The sequence below is a fragment of the Phaenicophaeus curvirostris genome, chromosome 1 (assembly GCF_032191515.1).
Source record: "Phaenicophaeus curvirostris isolate KB17595 chromosome 1, BPBGC_Pcur_1.0, whole genome shotgun sequence".
Classification (NCBI taxonomy): domain Eukaryota; kingdom Metazoa; phylum Chordata; class Aves; order Cuculiformes; family Cuculidae; genus Phaenicophaeus; species Phaenicophaeus curvirostris.
In genome coordinates this window covers 72,591,942-72,615,986 of record NC_091392.1, presented here as the reverse complement: position 1 = coordinate 72,615,986, position 24,045 = coordinate 72,591,942, and the positions used below count along the sequence as shown (strand labels likewise).

The following is a 24,045-nucleotide window of genomic DNA, read 5'->3' as shown; positions in this document are numbered from 1 at the left end:
GCAAGGAAGTATCTAATTGCTGTGATATGGCTCGACTGGTTTCAAGGATAGTTTGTGAGTCTGTCAACTTGACTACCATAAGAGACAAAAAGTATTTTAAGATCCTACTTGTAAGGGCATCTGGTGACAAACAAGGGAGTTAAAAAGTGTTTGTAGTTTGAGCAAAAGTAGCATCAGTTTTCTAACTTCAGCTATGTCTCATCTATGTAATTTCATTTTCTGAAAGCTCACTGCATATTCTTCAGAAAGCATTTCTCTCTAGCAGTGATAACATGGGGCACTGGTATGCAGAAAGGCCATTGCTTATATTTATTCCTGTAGAAACCAAGGCCACCCTCAAGATGGTGGATGCCCTAAGTCAGAGGCAAAAAAAAGTCACACCTGCAGGGGGGAGCAGACAGGATAGGTGAACACAGGGCAGGTGACCCCAAACTGACCAACATAGTATTTCATTCCATATAAGTCACACTTGGTATAAAACTAAAAGATCTGAAGAGTCTCACTCTCTTCTGTGATGGCCGATGCCCAGTGAGGACCTCATCTGTCTGTTTGCCCCTGATCCCAGATCCATGTGTTCCTGAATCCACCTCCTGGGTCTAATCTCCCTCCTGCCACTCACCTGCCCTCTGCCTACCCTACAGTATTTGTGGACATACAGTCATCAAGGGGCAGGGTGGGGGTATGATTTCATATATTTGTATGTAACTTATTGTTTTATTTATTATTATTATTATTATTACAATTACTATTTTATTAAAGTTGCTTTAGTTTAGTTTCCAACCCGCAAGTCTTTTTCCTCTCATTTCCCTTTCCCTGGGGCTGAGGAGGAGAAGGGAACTGGGAGCCCAACTGCTCGATTTGACTTGCTGAAATTGGCTGGGCCAAGGCTTAACTGTGATGAGAAGAAACACAGAGGGAAGTGACAGTAAAGACATAGCAGATTTCACAAAGGGCAGCCCCCTTATCCCAGAAAAGTATAGCTAAATGACCACTGAAGATTTAGGGTTTGCATATGAATTTGATCTACACCAGGTATCAACTTTCTTTAAAACATAGTTTCTAAACTGGAGAGTAGGAACCACATCCCAAAGCTTTTTTCCCCTGCTGAAAAGGATGAGGTTTGAAAGTCTCTATATTTAAAAATTGTACCTCTTTTAAAAACCAGGCTGTTAATGATCCAAAAATCACAGCATCGTTGGCTTCTCGGTCATGAAAAGGGATCCCTATGTTGCTGACATCCCAAAATTCACCTTTCCATCTGTCCAGATTCCAAGCTGCTGATCCTATATCGAACAGTAGGACATATGGACTGCCTTCTATCAGCCATCTTCCAAAAAAGATCTTTGGGAAAGAGGCAACGATATAAGCAGAAAACATTAACATAAATGCAAAGGCTAGTTGGCATAACTATTTCATCCATCAAAATGTAAGTATTTGACTTAATATGTGATCATAGTCCTACATACCCAGGATTTGTGGTTTCCCTGGTAAAACACACAAAGTAATACTGGGCCAAAGGCAGGTATGAAAGGAAACTATAATCTTCAGAACATTTTGGTTTTAAGACTTTCATTTTAGATTTTTATTGCAACGTTAACATTTTTTTCATTAAAAAATAGCTTAGGAAGACTATACTTGGTTGAATAACGAGATGTTAGGTTCTTACTGAAGTATTACATTTATGCCATTTTTGTTCTCGTTTCAAAAGTATTGTTGTATTTCAGCCAGATTTGTCACCAATCTTTTGCCATTTATTACTGGTGATGGATTTTGTAGGACAAGTGCTTGCGACCTGTAACTACCATGGCATTTCCTCATTCTGCCCAAGCACTGCAGTTGATGCCCTTTGGCAGAGTGGAATGATCAATCAGAAGATGTAATAATACCTAAAACCGCAACAGCCTTGCAATACAGCTTTCCTGCTTTATTCTGCATCAGCGTAGTTAAACATGTCTAAGTGTATTTAGAACTTCACTGATATAACCTACCTGCCCATCTTGTCCTACCAGGAGAGTAGGCTGAACACAGCACAGCGAGGCCGACACTACAGATTGTACCAGTCTGCACAGTCAAGTTATTTCACACTAATTCTGCCATCAAAATGGTTATAGCAATAGACATTAACTGGGAAGAACAAGGTACTATAGGGAGGCTAGTGCAGTTTATACACCTCGCAAAGGAATCTTATATGCCACTGTTCAGCCTCTTTTCATTCACCAGCCCCTGAGACCTCAGGGGCTGAACCCAGCTTTGATGCTAGAATATGGTTAATAGAGGTCAGGCCTTGAAAACCACAATAGGAAAGCTCTTAGACCTGTTTGCACAAAAAATACAGGATGCAAAAAAGACAGATGTGTGAATAAGGGTCAGCTCCTTACATATTTATTTCAGGTTATCCAGCTTTCTTATGAAATGAGGTTAAAAAGCAGGGAGTTTGTGTGAACCCAGGCTTCATCTAAATATGGAGTCAGGTTGTGGCAAGGAACACACCTGACCTGAGAAGTTTGGAAGCATTCCTAGGTCCCCTGGTTTAAAGGGATCTATTGTGATGCATAAGCAAAATCCAGACATAAATGTTAATAGGATAAGCACAGCTCCTGGAAACTAGAACGTCATTATTAGAGATCAAAGCTATACTTGATATACCTAGGACAGATTTGCTGCTATGCATGAATACTCCAGCAGCACAATGCACAAGTTAGGCTAATTAAATTCACTGTGTTGCTGGAACAGCATGACGTGTATATATAGCATTGCAATTAATATACTCCACAAGACTTTACCTGTTCCCCAGACAAAGAAATGTTATAGCTTGCAGAAACATCTCTTTGTAAGCAACAGAGGCACTATGGCAAATTTGATCAATTGCTTATGAGAATCTGATTAGAAACAAGAAACAGAAGTTAGATTAGACCTTTTAGCCTGAACAATGCAAGCATCACATAATGCCAGTGTCTCAAACACTTTCACAAGCTGTGGCACATCTAAGTCCAACAACAAGCTTCTATAATGCAAAAGTGCATTAGATTCTAACAACAGCAGACCTGTTCTTACAAAGAGAAACAACACATTGCCAGTGCAGAGATGTTGGCAGAAGTTTATGAATTTCTACATTGAAGTGTATCATGCCCCTCAACAACAGAACCTTGTAAGAATGCTTCTTTGCTGCTGCCTTTCACTGCTTTTTGCGTGCTTGGCACACATTATAAACAGACAATTTTTCCTCCTCAAACTAGTGTCTCTGAGGGACTCAGTGCTGAATTCAAGTCAAGATGAGTTCTAGATTTCTCATGAGGACTTTCAAGAAATGTGGTCAGATTTAGGATGTGTCATCTTCCCTCCATTTTCAGGTGCTCAGTTGTTCTCAAGGCTGGAGCTGCTTGCAGCTTAGTATCTTGCCCATCAATACAGCAGATTCTATTCCTTTCAGCAGGTAACCTTTATAGGAAGAAGTTTATTCCTGCTTTCTTGCTGGAGATACTGAGTCACAGAAAGGCTACGAGGTTTGATGGAGATCACACAGAAAACCCTGATTAAACATTATGAGAGAAACATAGATGAATTCACTCCTTGTGCTGTGCTTTAACCTCTCTTCCTAGAGAACGGAGAGGTAGTTGCATCGATCTGAGGAAGCAGATACTTTGTCAGTTCACTGCTTTTTTTGAGTCTACCTCTGGTTTGCCCCTTTCTTGCTTTCAACTCAATATAATGCTACATAAAAACTGGGAGCTAGTGGAATGCTTTTCTCTCTCCAGCACAACACCAAATGCAAAATTAAAGATGTAGTCAAAGTGATGTCATATTATATCTACTAAAATCTCACTGTGTTTAGAGGCTGGATAAATAAGTCATTAATCCAATTAAGTAGACTTGCAGATAAATGACTGTTAAAACCTGTAATTGGATAAACTAGTTCTTCCTCAAAAATAACCTTTAATGAATTGACTCTGCTGTTCTAACAGCGGATTCTGAGCCTTTCCCATTGTGACATTGACCAGGACTGCTGTGTCAAGTGGAACGGCAAGAGCATTAACCAAAACTGTAATCTCCTCAGAGTCAGCTTTGTTACCCGGGGAAGCAGTAGCACATCTTATTTACCTGACACCCTTGGCTTTTCATGGTGTCCATTGCCTTCTTAACTGCAGGGTTTGGAGGCTCACATGCTTCCACTTGAGTCTTTACATTTTGTTCAAAATAGGGACCAACCAGAAAATAGTTTTCACCCCATTCATCTGCTGTAATTTTGGCTTTTGTCTGGATCACAGTGTAAATGCCTCCCACTGCAAAAGAAGATCACAAAGAACAAAAAGTAGAAAGGTGTGCAGGTCACAAAGCTCTGGAATAACCTCTGACCCACTGATGGTTCAGATGTACCATTAGTTGAAGCACTTTGTGAATTCAGATTTTAAGTGAAACTCAGACTTTATCAAATAAATAGAAGTTCAGTCTCTTAAATGGGATCAGAGCTTCATCATTCAGTTTAGGAGTATGCACCGATAGCAGACTGTGTAATTCTCAAGTGACAATCTAATGCTTTGCTTTCTCCTATGTGTCATGTTCCATCACCATTCTGAAGAGTTGTTAAAGTTGAAAGGTATGTGGCCTACACTACCAATATAAATGCATGCAGCACCTTCCACCAAAAAATTGTCCATTTTAAAAATAAATGCAATACAAAAATATATAAGAGAATGCAACAACGACATCCCTTGAAGAGTCATTACAGATCTATCTAGTCTTGCACACGATATGCAAGGTTCACTTGGCTGTTGTTCCTCACAGTTTTCCATAGCTGGCCCCATAACTCATTCATTGGCACGGCGGCCTTGCAAAGCCCACTTTGCCACAGGACCTGTGGTGCCAGGCAGTGGGCGTTCCACCATGACAAATTTGGAAAAACAACAGTGCACTCTTGAATCCAGCAAGTGGGAGGGAAGGCAATGGAAAAGAAAACCAGAGGCTAGGTAGCTGCTATACACTAGGGACAAGTTTAGCATAGCTCCAGTGATATTAAAGCAAGTTAAGGTAAATGAAGCTCAACAGGGACAAGTGAACAACAAAGGAAGCATCAGGAAGGAAAACAGTGTTCCAATTTAAAAATTTCATCCTCTACTGAACTTGTAAACATTTGGCAATACTTCAGGCAAGAAGTCTATGTTCTGCCTTTCAGCAATGACATCAAAATGACATAAGAAGTCAGTACTGCAGGTTGCAAATGACTAGTAGCAGTCACTCCATCCAGAGGTGTCAGTGTTTTCCATTCTTGCGAATGGCAAGAACCTTCATAGGTTATCTGACACTCCTTAAAAATCTGCAGCAAATGACCACCATTTACAGTAGAGCACCTGAAGTTACTCAGCATTTCAGGAAATTAGTTCCTAGATTAAATAAACTGTATGTAATATCTGACAATTTCAGAAAGCCTTCTTCCAAGCCTGGTACCTTGCAATCCTGAGGAACTGAGTGATAGAGCTATGTTTTTAATTGTGCTCGTGGAAAAGTAATGGGCCACTTAAAATCCTTTTCCTGAGAAATATCCCATTTGTTTTGAACGACTGAAGGGTCCCTAGTCCTTCTATTTTTATGTGGCAGTGTCTCAGGATCTTAGGTATTTCACAAAGAAAAACAAATGCAGTTCCAATCTCCCGTCTTGCAAAGTGGAATTACTACAAGAAGCTATTACCCTACATATACATTCAAGGCTTAAGGCGACAATCTTACAGACATATGTTCCTAAATTAAGTTTACAGTTCAAGAATTTCACATCATATAGACATGGAACTGCAGAAGGAAATCTATTCTTCTGCACTCCATTGGGACCAGAAAACTAAGAAACTAACTTATAGTCATCAAGTTCTAAATGCTGGACAGGGATTTAGAGAAATCTTAGTAAGTGACTGTACTTATTCCCTCCAAGTTCTTCTGCTCACAAGCTGAGGGAGACCACTTAAATAGCCTGGCTTCAGATAAAAGTCTAATTTTTGTTCTATTAGACAAGTCAGAGTGTTCAGTCCATAAAGTAACAATGACACAACTGTTCTTATGGGGTGGTAGGTACATTGTATGAGCATAAGGCTCTGCACATATAGGAATAAATCCGGGGCCTGGTAGAATTCTTAGTCATGAAACTAATTGGTTTTAACTGGTAGAAGTACTGAGCTTACAATAAGGGAAGATCTCTGTGCCCAGTGACCCCAGGAAAAGAAAAAATACCTACTTGCAAAATGAAAGATATTAAATAACATGGTAAAACTGTGTATAACTAGAGTAGTGCAGAGCTCTTTCCCTGCTATCACAAGAGTGGAGATCACAACAAGGTGTTCAACATCAGGATCAGGAAGGTAGCCGAGTTTCCCCAGCTATTACTTTTAAGATTAATAGGGAAGCTGCAACTTAGGAGCTGAATAGAGCCTGGAACTTAACTTTGTATAGCCAACAGCTGAGTGTTTCTTTTCAGAAGGTTTTGCTTCAGATCACTGTGTGTTGTAAAGGGTGCCCTGCTGAAGATGTATGGAACGCTTGTTCTGAAGGAAAGGGTGGAGAGTATGCTGTACAACATAATGTCTTGCATAGCAAGGTAAAAATCATTTTGGGGCACTTATTTGCCTGATGTGTAATGTGAGATACTTAAGATAAAATCAAAAAAGTATGTTTTAGAGACTGTAAAAACTCTTCAGAAGACAGTGCAATAAAAGCTGATCCCAATACATGCTTTTGTCTTCTCCATTACTATGGACATATGATTCACAAAGGGTATCGTTGCATAAACTTTAGTTGACAGGGGAGGCAAAGAGTGCAAATGAAAATCTGTGTTGGGCATAACTTAAAAAAGATATCTGGAGAAGAACAAAGCAATGTCTGCAATAACGTATTGACTTTTGAAATTACACTTTTCCATAGCAAATTCAAGGAACACATTGTATATCCTTAAGAGATATCTTCATTTACTTTGCATTCCCTGGAAATACATGCGTGAGTAAGCAATGTGTTGCATATCCTACTGCGTAACAGAGTAAGGGTTTATACATTTACTTGGAAACTAACAGAATTCTCAAATTACTGTGAACATTTTGGTTAACCTCCTTATTTCTTCACTAATATAATGTTAAGGTCATATTATAAACAAAAAACTTTTACAAACAACATGGTTGTGTCAAAATCCCATGATGTTGCAAGTTTTTGTATGCAGCCCCTGATGTTTTGTACTTTGGAACGGCTTTTAAAACAAACATTAAGACAAGATGAGATATAGATGCAGAATTAGGAGAGACTGGATCCAGAGAATTGGTTTGGGTCATCACAAACATGGGGAATTAGCAGTAAAATGTGTATAGAAGGCTAGTTTAGTGTTCTGATCTTCCCCAAAATGCTTTATTAAAATATTATAAGCTTTAATGATTTTTAAATGTTCTTGTGAGAAAAATATTTCCGTTATTTCTTTTTAAAATGCTTTCTAAACTTTTCCCACCAGAACAAAGAAAATCAAATTTAAAAAGAAATCAACAGCAAACCCTTTTCCCCATTTATTTCCTTCCTATTCTTCCTCTTTTTCCTTACCTAGGAATTGCGCCAACAAAAAGTCTTCTGCGGGTGCAACCCTTTAAGCACAGAATTGCCCAAACTTCTCAAAACGGCCAGAAATAACCCCCCCCCCTTCATTTTATTTGCTCTCCTACCTAGCCCAGCTTACAGAAGGACAGAGGGAAGGAGCAGCAGAGACCAAAAAAGGAGAGCAATCTGACGCAAAACTATCCAAATGAGACATGGATAAATGGAGTGCAGGAGCACTTCCCCATGCAACTTTGCTACACAGAGACAGAGGATCAGGGTGCTCCCAGGGCTCTTCAGCTTCTTTGCTGCAGCCTGACTGGGCCATTCTGAAAGTACTAAAGATCATGGCTACCATAGATTCCAAGAAAGCAGTGGGACCACAGATTCAGGATTCAAATTCACTGCCACAATTACTAGTTACATCAACTATCCTTCCACTCTCCCCCATCAGAATGTATCTCTGATCTACAAAGATGTGATAAAATTTGGCTTGAACTCATTATTTTTCTACTGTTTGGTTGGAATTTTAGTTTAGTTTATCTTATTTTTTAGGTTTTTGAGCAATAATTTATCAAATCATATTTGTCAAAAGCATGAATACCTAAAGTTGAATCTGTTCTCTTTAACGTATCATGCAATATTATGTCAGCAAACATAAGTTATATTCCAGTGACCTGAAAACTGATATGGGATTCCTAATCATAGAATCATAGAATCACCAGGTTGGAAGAGACCCACCAGATCATCCAGTCCAACCATTCCTATCAAACACTAAACCATGCCCCTTAGCACCTCGCCCACCCGTCCCTTAAACACCTCCACGGAAGGTGAATCGACCACCTCCCTGGGTAGCCTGTTCCAGTGCCCAATGACCCTTTCCATGAAAAAATTTTTCCTAATGTCCAGCCTAAATCTCCCTGGGTGGAGCTTGAGGCCATTCCCTCTTGTTCTGTCCCCTGTCACTTGGGAGAAGAGGCCATCACCCTCCTCTCTACAACCTCCTTTCAGGTAGTTGTAGAGAGCAAAGAGGTCTCCCCTCAGCCTCCTCTTCTCCAGGCTAAACAATCCCAGCTCCCTCAGCCGTTCCTCATAAGGCCTGTTCTCCAGCCCCTTCACCAGTTTAATTATTGGTTGTGTGTTGAGATACTTGAGGACCATTTTTAGAGTCAGGTTGTTAGATGCATCAGGTGAAAAAAACCCAGCGTCTTCAGACAGCAGATGTTTTTAATGTATTTTTGGCCATGTTTGTGGCCATGACTCATCAAAAGACAGAAGTTCTGGCATTCCAAACATATTGTGAAATAATACTGAAACACTGAAATCTGACAGATGTCTGTAGTACAGAAGCTATTTCTGTCTGCATGACCCCTAGTCCACAAGATTTCATTTGAGATTAATTCGACATCAGTGCACCAACCCACTCTAGAAATACACAGGACTTTAATACTCTGTTTATGCCAAGTTTATGCCAGTGCATCCCAACTCCCCAAAGAGTGTCACTTCAGGTGTGCCACAGATTACATCATTCACCTTCTCCCAAAGAACTCTCCTTGTGGATGGACATTTAATGCAGAGGAAATAAAATGCTGGTCCTACTAACTTCAGTAGATTCAGGATTTAATTTCCAAGAGTCCAGATTTTTGCCAGAAAAACTGTACATAGAGCTCTGCTCCAGGGAGAAGTGAACAAATGGATTTTTTTAGCAGAGTCTTCATACCCATAGGGATGAAAAAAAATATTTAGGATTCATCTACCAGTGACTCTTGAGCTAATTTCTTCGTATGAATGTATGTATGAATGATACATGTATGAATGATACAAACTGGCTGTTCGCCTGGCATGTTTAAGCATTCTTCTGTTTTCTATCTAAAAGCTGTTAGTATTACAGCAGGAAATACTAATCTAAATGGGACTGGAATGGTTTCACAGACATCTTTATAGAGCACAGCCCAGATCTTGAACTCTCTCAGCCCTTCTCATTAATGTCTGAAGAACCCCACTAAGCTACAGCTAACTGTGATTGTCACTTACGGAATTAGACTTCTCCCCCATAGCTAGATAAAATACCTACATTTTCAGTGGGAAAATTTAGTCCCACTTAAGTCCAGGACTGCTGCTACTACTCCTACAATGGCCTTTGACTGTGGCCTGTTGACAATTTCCATCTGTGGGGCTTTGTTCACAAGATCTACATAGCTTGTAGCCATTTGGTTTGTGTTCCTGTCCTTGAAGTTTCCCCTTCTGACACATAAACACAGTAGCTCTACTTCACAGTATGGGTCTTGCCCATCAGTGAAGAGTCAAATAAAGTAAGGAAAGTCTTGCAAAACAAACCTGTATTTTTCTCACTGCTTTGGTAGGGGACATTTTATACAAGATGATTTTAAAGTTGTGCTGCGTTTCAGAGGCAAGTTCCTCTTCACAGGAAGATCGACACTTGCAAATGAGCCTTTTTAGTTTCTCTTTCTCTCATTCTCTCCTTCAGCTACCTTGGTTTTCCTTGCTCAAGACAGAGAAAAGGAGAAAGAAGACTTGCTGGTGCTTCCTAACATACATGTCAGAAATTGCCACTTAGCACAGGCAGCAGCCAGGACAGAGAATGTAAAAAGCAGCAAAGAAGTAGAAAGCTCTGCCTAGCTAGAATGTGTTAAAATAACCTAGATTTAAAAAATAAAAATAAGACACACCTCTATTGTGTCAGCTGCTGACAAAGAAGTGATGAGACTCCAGAAATAATGGGTACTTGTAGACCTCCGAGCACTGAATTCATACAAGTGACTTGTCCTTCCCTCAGCTGCATCACATGCCTCAGTACAAACCAGCACCATCTCCTGCTCAGGGAAATCCCCGTAAACGCTCATTCCCCACAGGCAGCCTGGTGCATGAAGATCTTTTCACAATACATAATCAGATATGCTCCAGTTTGTAGGACCCCTTCATCATCCTCAGCCTCTGAAGGAGAATATATTTGAGAGGTTCAGAAAACAGCTCAGCACCTGTAGTACAGGTGCTGGTACACCTCTGCAGCTCTGGTAGTATGTTCCTCAGAGGGAACAAGATACTCAATTTTACTGCCACTGTCACACAAAAATGGAAGAGCCATGAACAAGAAGCATGGTTCAAGGAGGTAATGAACCCACAGCCAAACACGTGGTGATGCACACAAAGTGAATACAAAGACTTGAACTCTCTCATGTAGGCAACAGCAGCTTTGTATCACTCAAGTAGTGCAAGGAAGCTTCATGCTGAACTACCCTGACACACCTTCGCATTGCCAGAAAGGAAGAAAGAAACCTTAAATGCTCAAAATTAACTTGTCAGAAAATAAACCTAGGTAATGCTTATCTTCCCCATTATAACAGCAATATATACACTAACATTAAAACTAAAATACATAGCAGGACTAATCTGTGTGTGGTCAGCCTACTTAGTCAATTACTTAGTCCTTCCTTCTGCTAAAGGAGGCAGGAAAAATACAGTATAAGCTTTATTTCCTAAGCCGATGTATCTTCTGTGATGACTCTCACTGTATTTTTTTGGCTACTCTCTCTCCTGAGGAACACAGCTCACTAACATTTTCCAACTTTAAAAAAGTTAGGTCACCAGGGAACAGTATCTCAGCACATGACTTGGACATCCAATTGCCTGGAAGATATGGAAAAAAAAACTTCAGTATCAAGAGTCTGCCAGAAAAAACAAGCTGAAATGGCCTTATTAAAGAGTTTTTGCACAAATGTTTCCAGTCAATGTTCAGTGACAGCAACTTTGCACAGAGATCTGGTTCTGATGAAGAAATTGTTTGCCATGACTAGTTCAGTCAGCTCCATTTCATTATATGGGTTTAGTAAATGGTGTAATTAATAGCATCTTATTTTTAAACTAACTGAGTAAATATTCACTTCAATAAATACTAATTCTCTCATAAAATGCAAGGATAATAAATTGTACTTGTGACAGTTGATTTGGTTTCAATGAAGTCAACAAGAGGTGTATAGATGATTAAATGATTCACTGTATTTTGTATATGCACAGAAAGACAGATAAATCTAATCGTGTTTTACTTTTTCTTAAGCATATTCTGCTTAAACATATGTGTGATATCTATAACCAGTGGGTCTAGATGACTCAGAAAATACATATACTACTGAGTTCAGAGATGTTCATGAGAACACCTGAATTTGCTAGATTTCTGCTGCCATCTGCTTGCCAGTGCCTTACTTATCAAGCACACCGCAAAACTAAATGCTGCATGCTTCGATTTCTGACAATAGTAAATTCACTCAAAGAGCTTGATTGAGGCTACTGAACACAGGGATCTAAAGTGCAAAAGCTACTCTGTATTACCTCTATGTATTGATACTCCTCTCCACTCTGAAAAAGAGCAATATAATATTGCAATGCAGTGCAGAATAAATACCAGAAGCTATCACAGAACAGTAGTTCCAGTCTCACCGGAACTGTCTGTTCCTCTCATACACATTTCCCCTTTAGAGTTAAAATCTTAACAGATTACAGATCCCCTCTCCTGACTAATCTATTTATCTGCCAGGACAGTAAGACACATGAGGTCAATCATTTACTCATACTAACTCCCTTTTGTGGCAAACATGGAGCCCATTCCCCCTTGGCAAACTGAAAAGGGACGTTTGGGTGAGTGAATTAGAAATGGAGGCAGAAAGATCCTTGTGTAACAAGCAGCGTCCACTTTGCATGACTGCGTACAGTGAACAGATTTTCAGTCTGTACACATGTGCAAAGCATGAAGCGTCTGTCTGGCACCACCTCTGTTTGCAAAGACCAGTCCAAAAGGGCTGCAGCTGGCATAAAGACTGCTGGACATTGACATCTGTTTTTTGTTTGGTGGCTTCAACACAGCTTTGTTTATTCATACCTGTTTCAAACGTGGCCTTTTCTACACACTCCTCTAGAAGGCTGAGGGGGACTGCTAAACTACTGTGAATCTGATGTCTATTTTACATCTTGTTTTCATGCATTATATTCCCACGTGAATTTGCATGGAAGGTAAAACATAAGTCCATATCCATGCATCTGCACACCCAGGCATAACACTTAGATGTTTGTTTAAATAACCTATCCCTGATGGTGAAAAATGTAAAGACACATGGATATCCTGCCTATGCGTTCATCCCACAGAAGCACAGACAGATGCAGCCCACACAGAGCATGCACGATTACACACGGATGCCACATGCTCTCCTTCCCATTCAACAGCTCTGCTGCCCACTTTTCCCCAATCTCCCCTTCATGCCTCCCTTCACTCCTGTGAAAACAATGCTACTAACTCCTAAGAGTTATACAAACCTTTGTTGGTAACTTCCCAAGAAACTTCAAAGAGCAACAAATCCTGCACTGGTAGGTCTTCATCCTCCCACTGAGGAAGCCCGTTAAGAGAAGTCATGGACAATGATCTAGCCAGTGGCATTTTTCTTCAGCCCTCAAATGGTCACCACGCAGGCAAATGTTCGATGTCACCACGGTTAGCAAATGTTCAGTTAACGTGGCAGTTCTCCGCAGTTCTGGTAAGAGCAGTCTGCTGGTGCGCCAGGCTCTGAGAAGAAAATTATTCAGATAGCTAGGAGCTAATGGGTTTAAACTGTCTGACCACCAGCATTAAATTGGCTCAGTGAAATCCTTAGGGCTTGAGAAGCAGCTGCTGGTAGAGGCAAGAATTTAAGACAGACCTGAGAACAGTCTTGACTGTTTTGGGGCCAGGGCTTGCTCTTTTCTTCTCTTAGAGGAAGTCTGAAAATGGTTTTGAGCTCCTCAGCCACAGCATTCAATATCCACCACTTCAGGAACAACTGCAGTTCGAGGGCTGTAAATTCAGCACTGCCCTGAGCAAACATCAGCAGGGAGGACACTTTGAGTCCAGCCCCTGAGTCCTCCCCTCGAGGGGCACCTCCCCTCCCATTAGCACCCACAGACCTCTCTGGCTGCTGACCACTTAACAACCGAGTTAGTAGACTAGTTCTACTTGATGTCTCTTAGATTACTTGTCAGGTTGAACTCCTACCTATTCTTGTTCAGTTCATCAGTCTGTAAACAGCAGTTTACCCCAAACCCTTCTTCCACAATTAACTCCTGCAGTGTTCCCAGGGCTCTGCACAAGCTGTTGGCTTCACCCTACTCTTGAGCACACCTGCAGCCCCAAGAGCTTTCACAGAGTTACAAAGGCTCTATCCCTACTTTGGCACGTGTTTTACCCCTTCTTGCAGTCCTGGTCCCTGTTTTTCCATCTGGTTTCTCTCTTTGTATGCTACAGCTCTTTTCTGGGCCCATGTCCTCTGCTCAGGGTAACTAATAAGTACTAAGTCAGCAAACAGTACGCCCCTATCTTGCTCCAGCACGGAGCTGGGATGCTACACGCAGTGCACACACATCTGCAGAGGTGTCAGTCACTAACTCACAACCTGAGATCCTCAAAGCTGCACAAAGCAGCTGCCTGCTGGAAGGTGCTTATGTGCTTACGTGTCTGGTTGAGATGCCAGTGCTTGTGGGACAGCTGTGCAAGCTGAATCCGATTCTGAGCTTAGAGCATGACCTGCCCAAAATCCACAGTTCAGCAGTGAACAAGTCTCCAGGTGAGATCCAGGGTGTCTCATAGTGGCATAGAGTGAAAGGCTCTGAGTTCACTTTAGACATTAAACAGGCCCAAGGCAATTGGTTTAGAAGACGGGCAGCTCATCTGCATAAAAGTCTCTTAGACACAACATAATTACTGCTCAGCCTACCTTAATGGCTAACTATCCCAAAAAATCCCTTGTTCTTCCACTTCCCATGCTCTCTCTGCACTTACGGCAATCAGACCCATCCCTAAGCTGATGGCTACAGCTCACTGAACTAACTTAAGGTTGCAAAAAACTTTTTTTGCCAAGTCAGGAACCACATCCATCTCAACAGAGCTTGGCAAGAAGCGATGGAATAGGATGGTTGGGAACATGGAAAGATGGGAGAGGTGAGGGTGAATGCTGCCTCACCTCTCCTGCCAGAGGACCTGGCACGCAGCCCCGCATTGCAGCGTGTCTGGGGAAGGATTCGGGGGTTTATCAGTTGGGTGTCTGTTTGTTTCAGTTGTTTGAGTTGCCTTATTTAACATTTTATGATAAAAACCTAGCTAAGACTGGTTATTTTTGGAACAGCTATGGCTTTTACCACTTCAAGTAAATAGGACACCACATCATCCTATAGGTTAAAAATAGTGTCACTTAAAAGAAAAAACAGTAATATTTTAAGGCTCACTTCATTTCTTAGCCATCAAACCTGCCTAAGTCATGGTTTCACACTTTTCCCTGGAAAACCCTGAAGGTGAGGTGGAAAGGTGTCGCTCTCCCAAAGGCCATCTCTGGTGGGGAGTGGAGCAGGTAAGAACAAAGCAACTTGAAGTCCATCCTAATCCTAGAGGACTTTGTCAGCCCTGTGTCGATGCATACACTGCAAATCCAGACCCTATAAAGGAGACAGCGTGGGCAGTGAGCCTACAGTCTGCCTCGCTAATGGCAGCCTATGGGAGGACTCCTGCAGCCCAGCGGCTGGGGCCACTTCTCTCCCTCCTCCACTACCACCCTGCCGTGGCCCACCAAGGGGTGCTGCCCAGCGGCTGCCACATCAGACCACACCATTGCCTCAGCCCCTCACACCGATGGATGTGATGGCAGGAGGAGGCAGTGAGGTATCCCCATAGCAGAACCCTCCGTGTGTTCGTTTGTAGTGTTAGGTGGTACGTATGAACTTTATTTAGTTAAAATGAGATCATTGACAGAGGAACTCATGTCTTCTTGCTCTTATTACGAGTAACTACTGCAAGGTGCAGCTTTCCAGGGGGAAAAAGATTCTGCCCATCTACTCCACTCTCGTAAGACCTCACCTGGAGTCCTGCATTCGGTTCTGGAGTCCTCAGCACAGGAAGGACATGGATCTGTTAGACTGACTCCAGAGGAAGGCCATGAAGATGACGGCTGGAGCACTTCCCATAGAAGAACAGCCTGAGAGAGTTGTGGTTGTTCAGCCTAGAGAAGAGAAGGTTCCAGGGAGACATTATAGCAGCCTTCCAGTACATAAAGGGGGCTACAGGAAAGCTGGGGAGGAGCTTTTTATCAGGGAGTGCAGGGATAGGACAAGGGGTAACAGTTTTAAGCAGAAAGAGGGGATATTCAGATTAGATATTAGGAAGAAATGTTTTCCTGCAAGGGTGGTGAGGCACTGGAACAGGTTGCCCTGGAGAAGTTGTGGGTTCCCTATCCCTGGAGGTGTTCAAGACCAGGCTGGATGGGGCATTGAGCAACCTGATCTAGCTGGAGGTGTCCCTTCACAGAGGGGGTGGGGCAGAGGGTTGCAACTGGATGATCTTTAAGGTCCCTTCCAACCCAACCCGTTCTATGATTCTATGAAACTAGACGGGTTCGCAGATTTGGGCCCCATCATCGCCACTGGCTGGGTACTATTCTCCTCTAGAGTCTCTGAACCTCGTTCAAGATGCTGAAGTCAAACTGCCCACACCAGTTACCTCTCCAGGGATGACACGCAAATGTTCGGAAGTGATGGCAGATAAAGAGTGGCACAGACTCACTGACATACTAATGTTCCTAGGCACTCAAAAGCCTAGAAACCATGCAAATAATTCTAGAACAAAGAATTGAAGTCGTAATAATTAAATTTTTAAGCTCTTTATATAGCCTGTGGTTTTCAGTTTTTGGGGTATCACATTTTCCCAGCTTTTTTAATAAGAGGATACTTCCTTTGCTGTTTGAATTTGACAAAAGACAATATAACCTTGTAAACCTTGGAGAATGGGTTTGAAATAATCATCAGATACCACAAGATAATTTCACATGCACTGACAACACCATCATTGCGTAAACCTGGGCAACTCAGGCAACTCACTTTTTGCAGGCTGGAGATAATATGAATTCTTTAAAGTGTTTCTGATCTGACAGAAAGTGTTCAATAGCACTATGAATATTAGTATTCCTTCATATTCAGAGTACATTTCACTTCATCGAGTCTGTCTCACTTAATAAAGCTTTTTCACACAGTGTCATCACAGATTCCTGCTTTTTTTTTGTTACTAGGCATATGAAGTGCGTAGGAAAGCTCAGATCCAACAGATAGTCCAAAAACTTTCATCCCTGTGAATGTTCTTTATTGCTAGAAAGCAAAGCGCCTTCATTTTATATTTATGGCCTGCCAGGATTAAGTGCAGGATCTCTGTGATGCACATGGTGGTCCCTGTGTTTGCTGCCATAAAGGAGGTAATACCAGTAGCTATGCACCCACAGCAAAATGAGCTCCCCAGGAGAAAAGCCATATTCTGACAGTAAGAAAAGGCCAGCTTAGCACACATAGTGGAGGGGCACTCACCAAGAGTAGGAACAGTCAGGCAGCCACTAGTTATCCTCCCTTCAAGTGCAAGTAGTGAAAGGGATGCTCTGCTAACGCTAGAACATGTCAGATTTGTCATAGAGACCAGGAAAGGTTGTGACTATGATCATACTGTTTGTTCCTTTTTAGCAAAACAGAGGACAACTGCTGAAGTGGGAAGATGGAAACCTACCCAAAATAGTAGGTTTTAAAATACAATATTGATTAAAATATTTTCCAGAAATCTAGAAACCAGTGAAACTGGTATTGAGTCTAGCCTATCTAGGCTCCCATACCACTCTTATCATCAAATTATACAAATGCCCTCTGGTGATGCATTATTCAATGTGACTCAGTTTTGCCAGTTATCATTTGTTATTCCACAAAATTCTTTTTCAGCCCACAGAAGTGAAATTATGTCACTTGCAAGGACACTGCACAACAAAAAGGCTGAGTGTGCAAGGTCTTTGAAGAGAAATCATACAGTTCTCTGGAGACAGCAATGCAGGGACAATGCAGTGCATTCTGCCCTACCTAAAACTCTTTTTGAAACTGTTACAACCCAGAATATTGTCTCCTCTGCATGCTTTGGCCTAACTCTGTCTGTCTGTGTAGAACAAGGTTTTCTGCAAACACAAACTCAACACATCACCCCAGGAAGTGAGTCATGTATGTTGTCTTCACACCACAGTCCCTCCAGAACAACCACTTCAGACAATCTTTTTTATTGGAAAATGAACTTCAGCCTCCCTGGCTGCAAGTGAGAAACTGCATATTAGGGGAAGAAACACTCTAAATGTGTAGGAGTTTATAATGAGATAACTGTCTAGGTCTGGCTTACTCTGAACATAACTGTAGTTTCAAGGTTTGTCTGCATGAACAGTAAGGAAAAGGGGGAGAAAAAAGGACATAGATGTTAAAAATGCTCATAAACGTTGAGTCAAATTTTACAGGAGGAGCTATGATGGTTTGTAACAATTACTGATCTACAAACTGTATTTTAGAAATAGAGCACTAGGTGGCACTGGTGGTGTTAACATGAGTTCTCCAGTGTCTGTATTGTTTTGTTTGAGCAAAAGTCTGTTTTATCCCTTTCACTAAATCCTAGTTCATGGTAAACCTTAGTTTTATGAAGCCCGTGGAAACAGAACCACAATACAATCAGCAAAATGAGAGATCTCCATCTGGAAGAAAGGCCCTTCCCTGAGGCTGAGACACAGGGAAGAGAGGAAGAGAAGGTATCCCTAATGAGGTGAGCTCTTAGTATTCAGTAGTGTGGGCTGCCAAGGCTAGAGCAACCCATACAAAGAAAATTAAGGAACTTGGAGACAGAGGCTGAGCTTTAATTTTGTACCCCTACAAGAAACATCCACTCTTCTAAAGAGACACATTACAGACATTTGTTTGCCGAGTTTGCTATTGACTTAGAAAAAGCAGTATGTTAACATTATATTTCTTCTTTTCTCACTTCACTTCAGGTTGTTATTCCATTCTTTTCCCCCCTTTCAAACTTCATTGTGGTATTTCCTGTCTTCACTGACCTAACTTTTAAAGGTGTCCCTTTGATTTCCATATGTTGTAGGTGCTTTTTTGGCCCCACTTGAAGCCCTCACTATTTATTAAGTGCAATTTAGGTGTCCTGATGAACCCCCCTAGGGTTCATTTTTTTTAGGAAAAAAACTCATGTTTTCACTTAATTAAAAAAAAATCTTTTCCAGAATTTTGAAGTAGAAATGTCTGTTTTCTATGGTTTAGCTTACTGTTATACAATCGCATTAAGATGTCAGCAACACTTGGTTTTAACCCTTCTGAAGAGAAAAGGGTAAAGTCTTACTTTATTTTGCCTCAGAGTCTGGTAAACATCATTATGAATCCCAAAGTGGTAGAGAAAATTAGAATAATAAAGCAAACCTGCCTAAGTGATGTGTCTAAATTGTTCACCATCATCCTCCTCCTTTTGTGAAGGCTTCATGATCAGGGATCTTTGCTCTGCTTGCCAGCTGCCAAGTGGTCTGAAACCCGAGGGAAGAGCTGTGTTGTGATGGATGGACAAATATGCGTAAGAATGAGATGCTGAGGATTTGTAGTTACCCTTAAGGCATTTGGCACTCAGTGCATGGTCAAATTCTTGTCAAATTGTGTCTGGGGAAAAAAATCTGGAGGCTTTAGAGGCCAGGTCCTAGTAGCTGATAAAAGCAGGACCTTTTCTGATGTGGTGGGGTACCCATGTCTGTTAGCTCAGCTACTCTTCTCTCTTTCTCTCATTTAGACATAGCTAGGATTTTGCACCATTCAGTATGCATGGTAAACTGCTTACACAAGAGAACTCTAGAAAAATCTCTGTGTGTGGATGCATACCTCCCCCTACCAATTAGTTGATTTTTCAGATGGTTTCAGATGGTTTAAGGGATGATTTAAGAGCCTGATCTCACTTTTCTAACCTTTGTGGAAGACTTGAGCCACAAACTCAGCCTCAGCCCCCTACATTCTAGGGTAAACAGTTGTTGAGAATACCCTGGCTGAGGATACTCCCAAATTGTTAGAGACTTCATCAATTCTGAATTCCAAACATATTAAGGCTAATTTTATATGCTTATAAGCCCCTTAAAGCCACAGACTGATAGAGATGAGTTTGTATCAGTACTACAAATTATTTTGCATAAAACTGTTTAACCAATAATCAAAAATATCCAGGTCTTTGTGGCATTTAGGATGCCATCACAGGAATAATTTAGTTTCAGAGAAAAAAACTGCTTGTTCAAAACTGCTATTAATGCTGAGAGAATAATAGCAGCTGCACGGCACGACAAATAGCTGAACAGTTTTGTTTTCCTACCACAGCAGAATACTCATGCAAGTAAAAGGAATTCATGCTTTGGAACAGCATATGAACTCCTAGGAATGTTGCTGACCACTCTTTTTGCAATGGCTGCCATCTTTAAGCCTTACCTGTTGGGAAGTCAGACTCCGTCAGCTAGACTGCTCCTTTTTGCTGCCATTTGGTGGGTGGGGTCTCCTGAGCTGCTAGCTTCGCTGTGCAGATGTCATGAGAAGTGAAGGTTCTTGGGCATTGCTAGCAACATGCCAGAAAGCTGTCATAGGACAAAGCTATCTGCAGAGAGAATAGCCCGGAGAGAGAATAGCCCATTTTCTAGCACACTGCTAATTTAGGGTCATTGTGGAGTTTAGGAAAAATCATGGAGTTGTTCAGAAATGCTTTAGGGACAACCCTAATTGCCTGCGTGAATTCAGCAAGTTCAGAACATTCCAGATGTGAAGCAACAGCCTTCACACCTGCTTTGTGCAAGTCCAGAAATTGCTCCAGATCTCTCACGAGTGGACAACTGTTCCTTCCAGTTAGAATAGAGGTGTACAGTAACCCTGTGAATGGCCAGTAGGGAGAAAAGGCTATGAAATATTGAGTGCTGGGGAGTGAGGTAACACAATGGCATTTTCTCAGTGACATCTGGTATATGTTTTGTCCCAAACAGGCATGACGTGCACGGACTCCATGACACAACAAAAGACATTCATATCAAGTGGCCCAAGAGGGCTACCAGCTCTACTGCGACCTCTGCTGATTCATCCAGGAGAGGGAATATGAGAATTAGCCATCAGTGTTGTTGTAATTTGTGGTGTTTTCTCCTTAGCTGCAAGCGTTAACTACACAAAGACTAAAGCCTCATTTGCCTAACACTCTGGGAGTTTCCCTTTTTCTAATAATAATTGTTCTTCCTTTCTATTACAAAGGGGACTCATTTAGGCTTAGGATTTTCTTGTTAGAAACGTTAAAAAAGCTCAGGCTAGGTATGTATTCTTAGTACATCTCTTATCTTGTGTGACCTTGGAGGAATTGTTATCAGGGCTGGCAGCTCAGCTTCAGAGAGCTTATCTGCATATCCTCAAGTAGTGAGGACTGCATCATTTTACTTCTCTGGCTGCAAAGAAAGGTTTCTATGCTTTGAAAGTTTATGCTGCAAACTCAGAAGTGTAGTGCCAGAAGAGGCATTCCCATTCATTCAGCTAAGTACAGTAAGGACTTTCAGTATTGTAGGGACTTAATAAAAACTAAGTTATCCCACGATCAGCATGCAGTGCATCATAAGATTGAAATTTAATGTGTTGAAATTTAGCCCGTTCAACAACCCACTTAAGCATAAATCCTACTCAGTAGAATATAGGCACTTGATCTAAGGTGACTGTGGTCATGTTTTCTGTCTGAGAACCATTCTACTGACTTTGAATGCCCTTGAAGTGTGTTGAAAGAAATGTTTGTTTATTCTTCTGTCTTTCAAAAAAAAAAAACCCAACAAACCCAAAACAACCAAATACCTCCCTGTGCCCCAAACCTGCAGCATTCAGAATCATCCCAATACACAAGTCATGTATTTATTTGCTTCTACTGCACAACAATTTGCTACGGGAAAAACAAATTCAGTGAAATGAACAGAGATCAACAATTACTCTTCTGGATCCATCTTCAGTTTGAGAGTATCAAGGGCAACTCTATTTTCATATATGGGGAGAAAATTGGGAGGAAAATGAGTTTGATGCGATTATTAAGACATGGTAATCAGTCCCAATTCCCAGTGATACTGGGAGAGTATTGTAGTATCTACTACTGTTGAAGACTTCTGAATGAACAGAAACTTCAGAAATCATTGCATTTCTTATTGTCTGAAATACAGAATTAACAGCACAGAGGTAACTATCTTAAATAAAATGTCTTTTTCCTTCCCTTTGTGTTTTCATTTAGCACATCTCACAGAGCAAGAATTATGAATATTCCCTTCCAGAAATCAATGGTGGTAGAAATCCCTGCTATTTTGACAAATTTTCTGTGTTTTTTTTTACCTCGGATATTGATCATGCTGAAATGGTGGTGAAGAGCTATTAAAGAGGAGAGCATAAGGGAGAAAATATTTATTCTGAAATCTTATTTTGTATAACCATGGCCTGGGCCACACTGTGCCTTGTTGGTCGTGTTTGCAGGCAAGTTATTCATTTAAGACACTGGGTAAATCCAGCTCTCCTGAGTCTGACCTCTCCAATAGACCAGTCTAAGTTAATTATTTGCACGACTCCTTTGCTTGTACAGAATAATAACTCACATGGTATCTCAAGAATGGTTTATAAATATGTTGTACAATCACAGTGAATGGTGTGAATTTTAGGAAAACCCTGGGTACTGTAGTCTCTGAAAACCTCTGAAAGTTTTGACTTGCATAAGGCTGGATTTACAGGCATGCATTCTACCCCTGCACACGGCATTGGGGAGGCCACACCTTGAATACTGTGCTCAGTTTTGGGCCCCTCACTACAACAGAAACATTGAGGTCCTGGAACATGCCCAGAGAAGGGCAGCAAAGCTAGTGAAGGGGCTGGAGAATAAGTCTTACAAGGAGAAGCTGAGGGAACTGTGGGTGTTGAGCCTACAGAAGAGGAGGCTGAGGGGAGACCTTATTGCTCTCTACAACTACCTGAAAGGATGTTGTAGAGAGAGAGGTGCTGGCCTCTTCTCCCCAGTGACAGGATGTTGTAGAGAGAGAGGTGCTGGCCTCTTCTCCCAAGTGACAGGACAAGAGGAAATGGCCTTAAGCTGTGTCAGGGAAGTTTAGATTGGACATAAGGAAAACATCCTTCACAGAAAGGGTTATCAAGCACTGGCACAGGCTGCCTAGGGAAGAGGTTGAGTACCCCTCCCTGGAGGTATTTAAAAGGCACGTAGATGAAGTTCTTAGGGATATAATTGAGTAGTGGACAGGTACAGTTTGAGCTGATGATCTCAAAGGTCTTTTCCAACCCAGCGACTCTATGAAAATCAGGTATTACCCTGAGAGGCCACTATGCTGTGGCATTGTGTCATTCTGTACCACAATATAAGGATCTGACTCTGAAGTGGTTTTGGGCTCTTGGTCATGCTGGTATGAAGGAGAATTGAGCATCTACATTACACTGATTATGTGTGGCTTAGTATCTATAAAATGAGGAAATAGCTTTTATTTTGCAGCACAAGGGTGACATCAAGTGGGTAAAGACAATAACAGGAACTCTGTGAGCAACTTGGAACAAGTCACCTACTTACCATAGAACAGTTTTAAGTTAGCTGGTATGCAAGTCATATAGGCACTACTAGTCTAGCAAAATACACTTACACTGCTATACACCTACACGTTCTTTTTAATACTAATTCAATGTTTAAACCTGCCTTAACACTCTGCCCTCTTTTTATCCTTTGACTACTAAAAAAGCAGCTGATTTAACATTGCATCTGAGCTTATAACAAGCCCACCTCTTGCTCAGGTGATGGCTGATTATTATTAACAGCAATATTTTACTAAGCCTGCAGAATGATAATAAAGCAAGGATGCTACTCCTTTATCTCAGTGTTCTGGATGTGCAGGTGGAAAACTCAGGCTCTCTCTTCTTCTCATGCATTTCTTAGGAAAGCAGCAGCTATCCAAGGCTGAGTGTAACTCAGAGGACCGAGCTCCAGTCCTCTGACACAACCATGCCAGTAGTACCTGCTTGTCTCTTGTCTGACATTTGCAGGGTAGTCAGACTGCCTTTCTTCTATTCTGTAGCCTGTATCTATGTACCTACAAACATAAGGAGTCTAGGTCCTTACAGCAGTCAACATGTAATTTGTCTTACCTACAAGTCAAGCAAGTTGCCCTTTCTGGAGTGTTCTGCTCTGCTTCTTACTGGCTCTACTATTCCATCCAACAGCACTACAATGTTTTCTGTTAGACCAAGGAGTGACAAAGCTACCTCTTGACACAGAGGAATGTGGGTAAAAACCCATTTTATCCCATGAAAGGCAATACGAGAACAAAGTTCATGTGTCAATGGGCTGTACAAACAAAGTGTATACAAGATAAACATGAGCCTATTATGCTCAGAAAAAAAACCCCACAGATATCTTTCAGAGATAAAGTAATATGGCAATATAGTTATTAAGGACTTTATATGGTTGATATAAGACTATATTATGGATAGACTCCAAGTAACAAAGTGATAGGCTGGTGTTGAGTAAACACACACAGGGAAGCTATTCTACATGCAACTGCAATGGATTTAAGATACAAGAATGTATAATAAGACTTCTAACAATAA

General features: G+C 41.3%; 2 protein-coding genes across 2 annotated transcripts in view; one reads left to right on the top strand and one right to left on the bottom strand.

The window, feature by feature from the left end:
• GYS2 (glycogen synthase 2) overlaps positions 1 to 13,424 on the bottom strand; it is a 47,944-nt gene extending 34,520 nt beyond the window's left edge. The window contains exons 1-3 of the mRNA XM_069864030.1: positions 12,874 to 13,424; positions 4,099 to 4,280; positions 1,150 to 1,341 (exon numbers count right to left, since the gene is read on the bottom strand). Coding sequence (XP_069720131.1) covers positions 1,150 to 1,341; positions 4,099 to 4,280; positions 12,874 to 12,994 — 495 coding nt within the window. The 5' untranslated portion in view covers positions 12,995 to 13,424. The remainder of the gene's footprint in view (positions 1 to 1,149; positions 1,342 to 4,098; positions 4,281 to 12,873) is intronic.
• Positions 1 to 24,045, top strand: part of ITPR2 (inositol 1,4,5-trisphosphate receptor type 2) — a 998,050-nt gene that overhangs the window by 917,866 nt on the left and 56,139 nt on the right. The window lies entirely within an intron of this gene.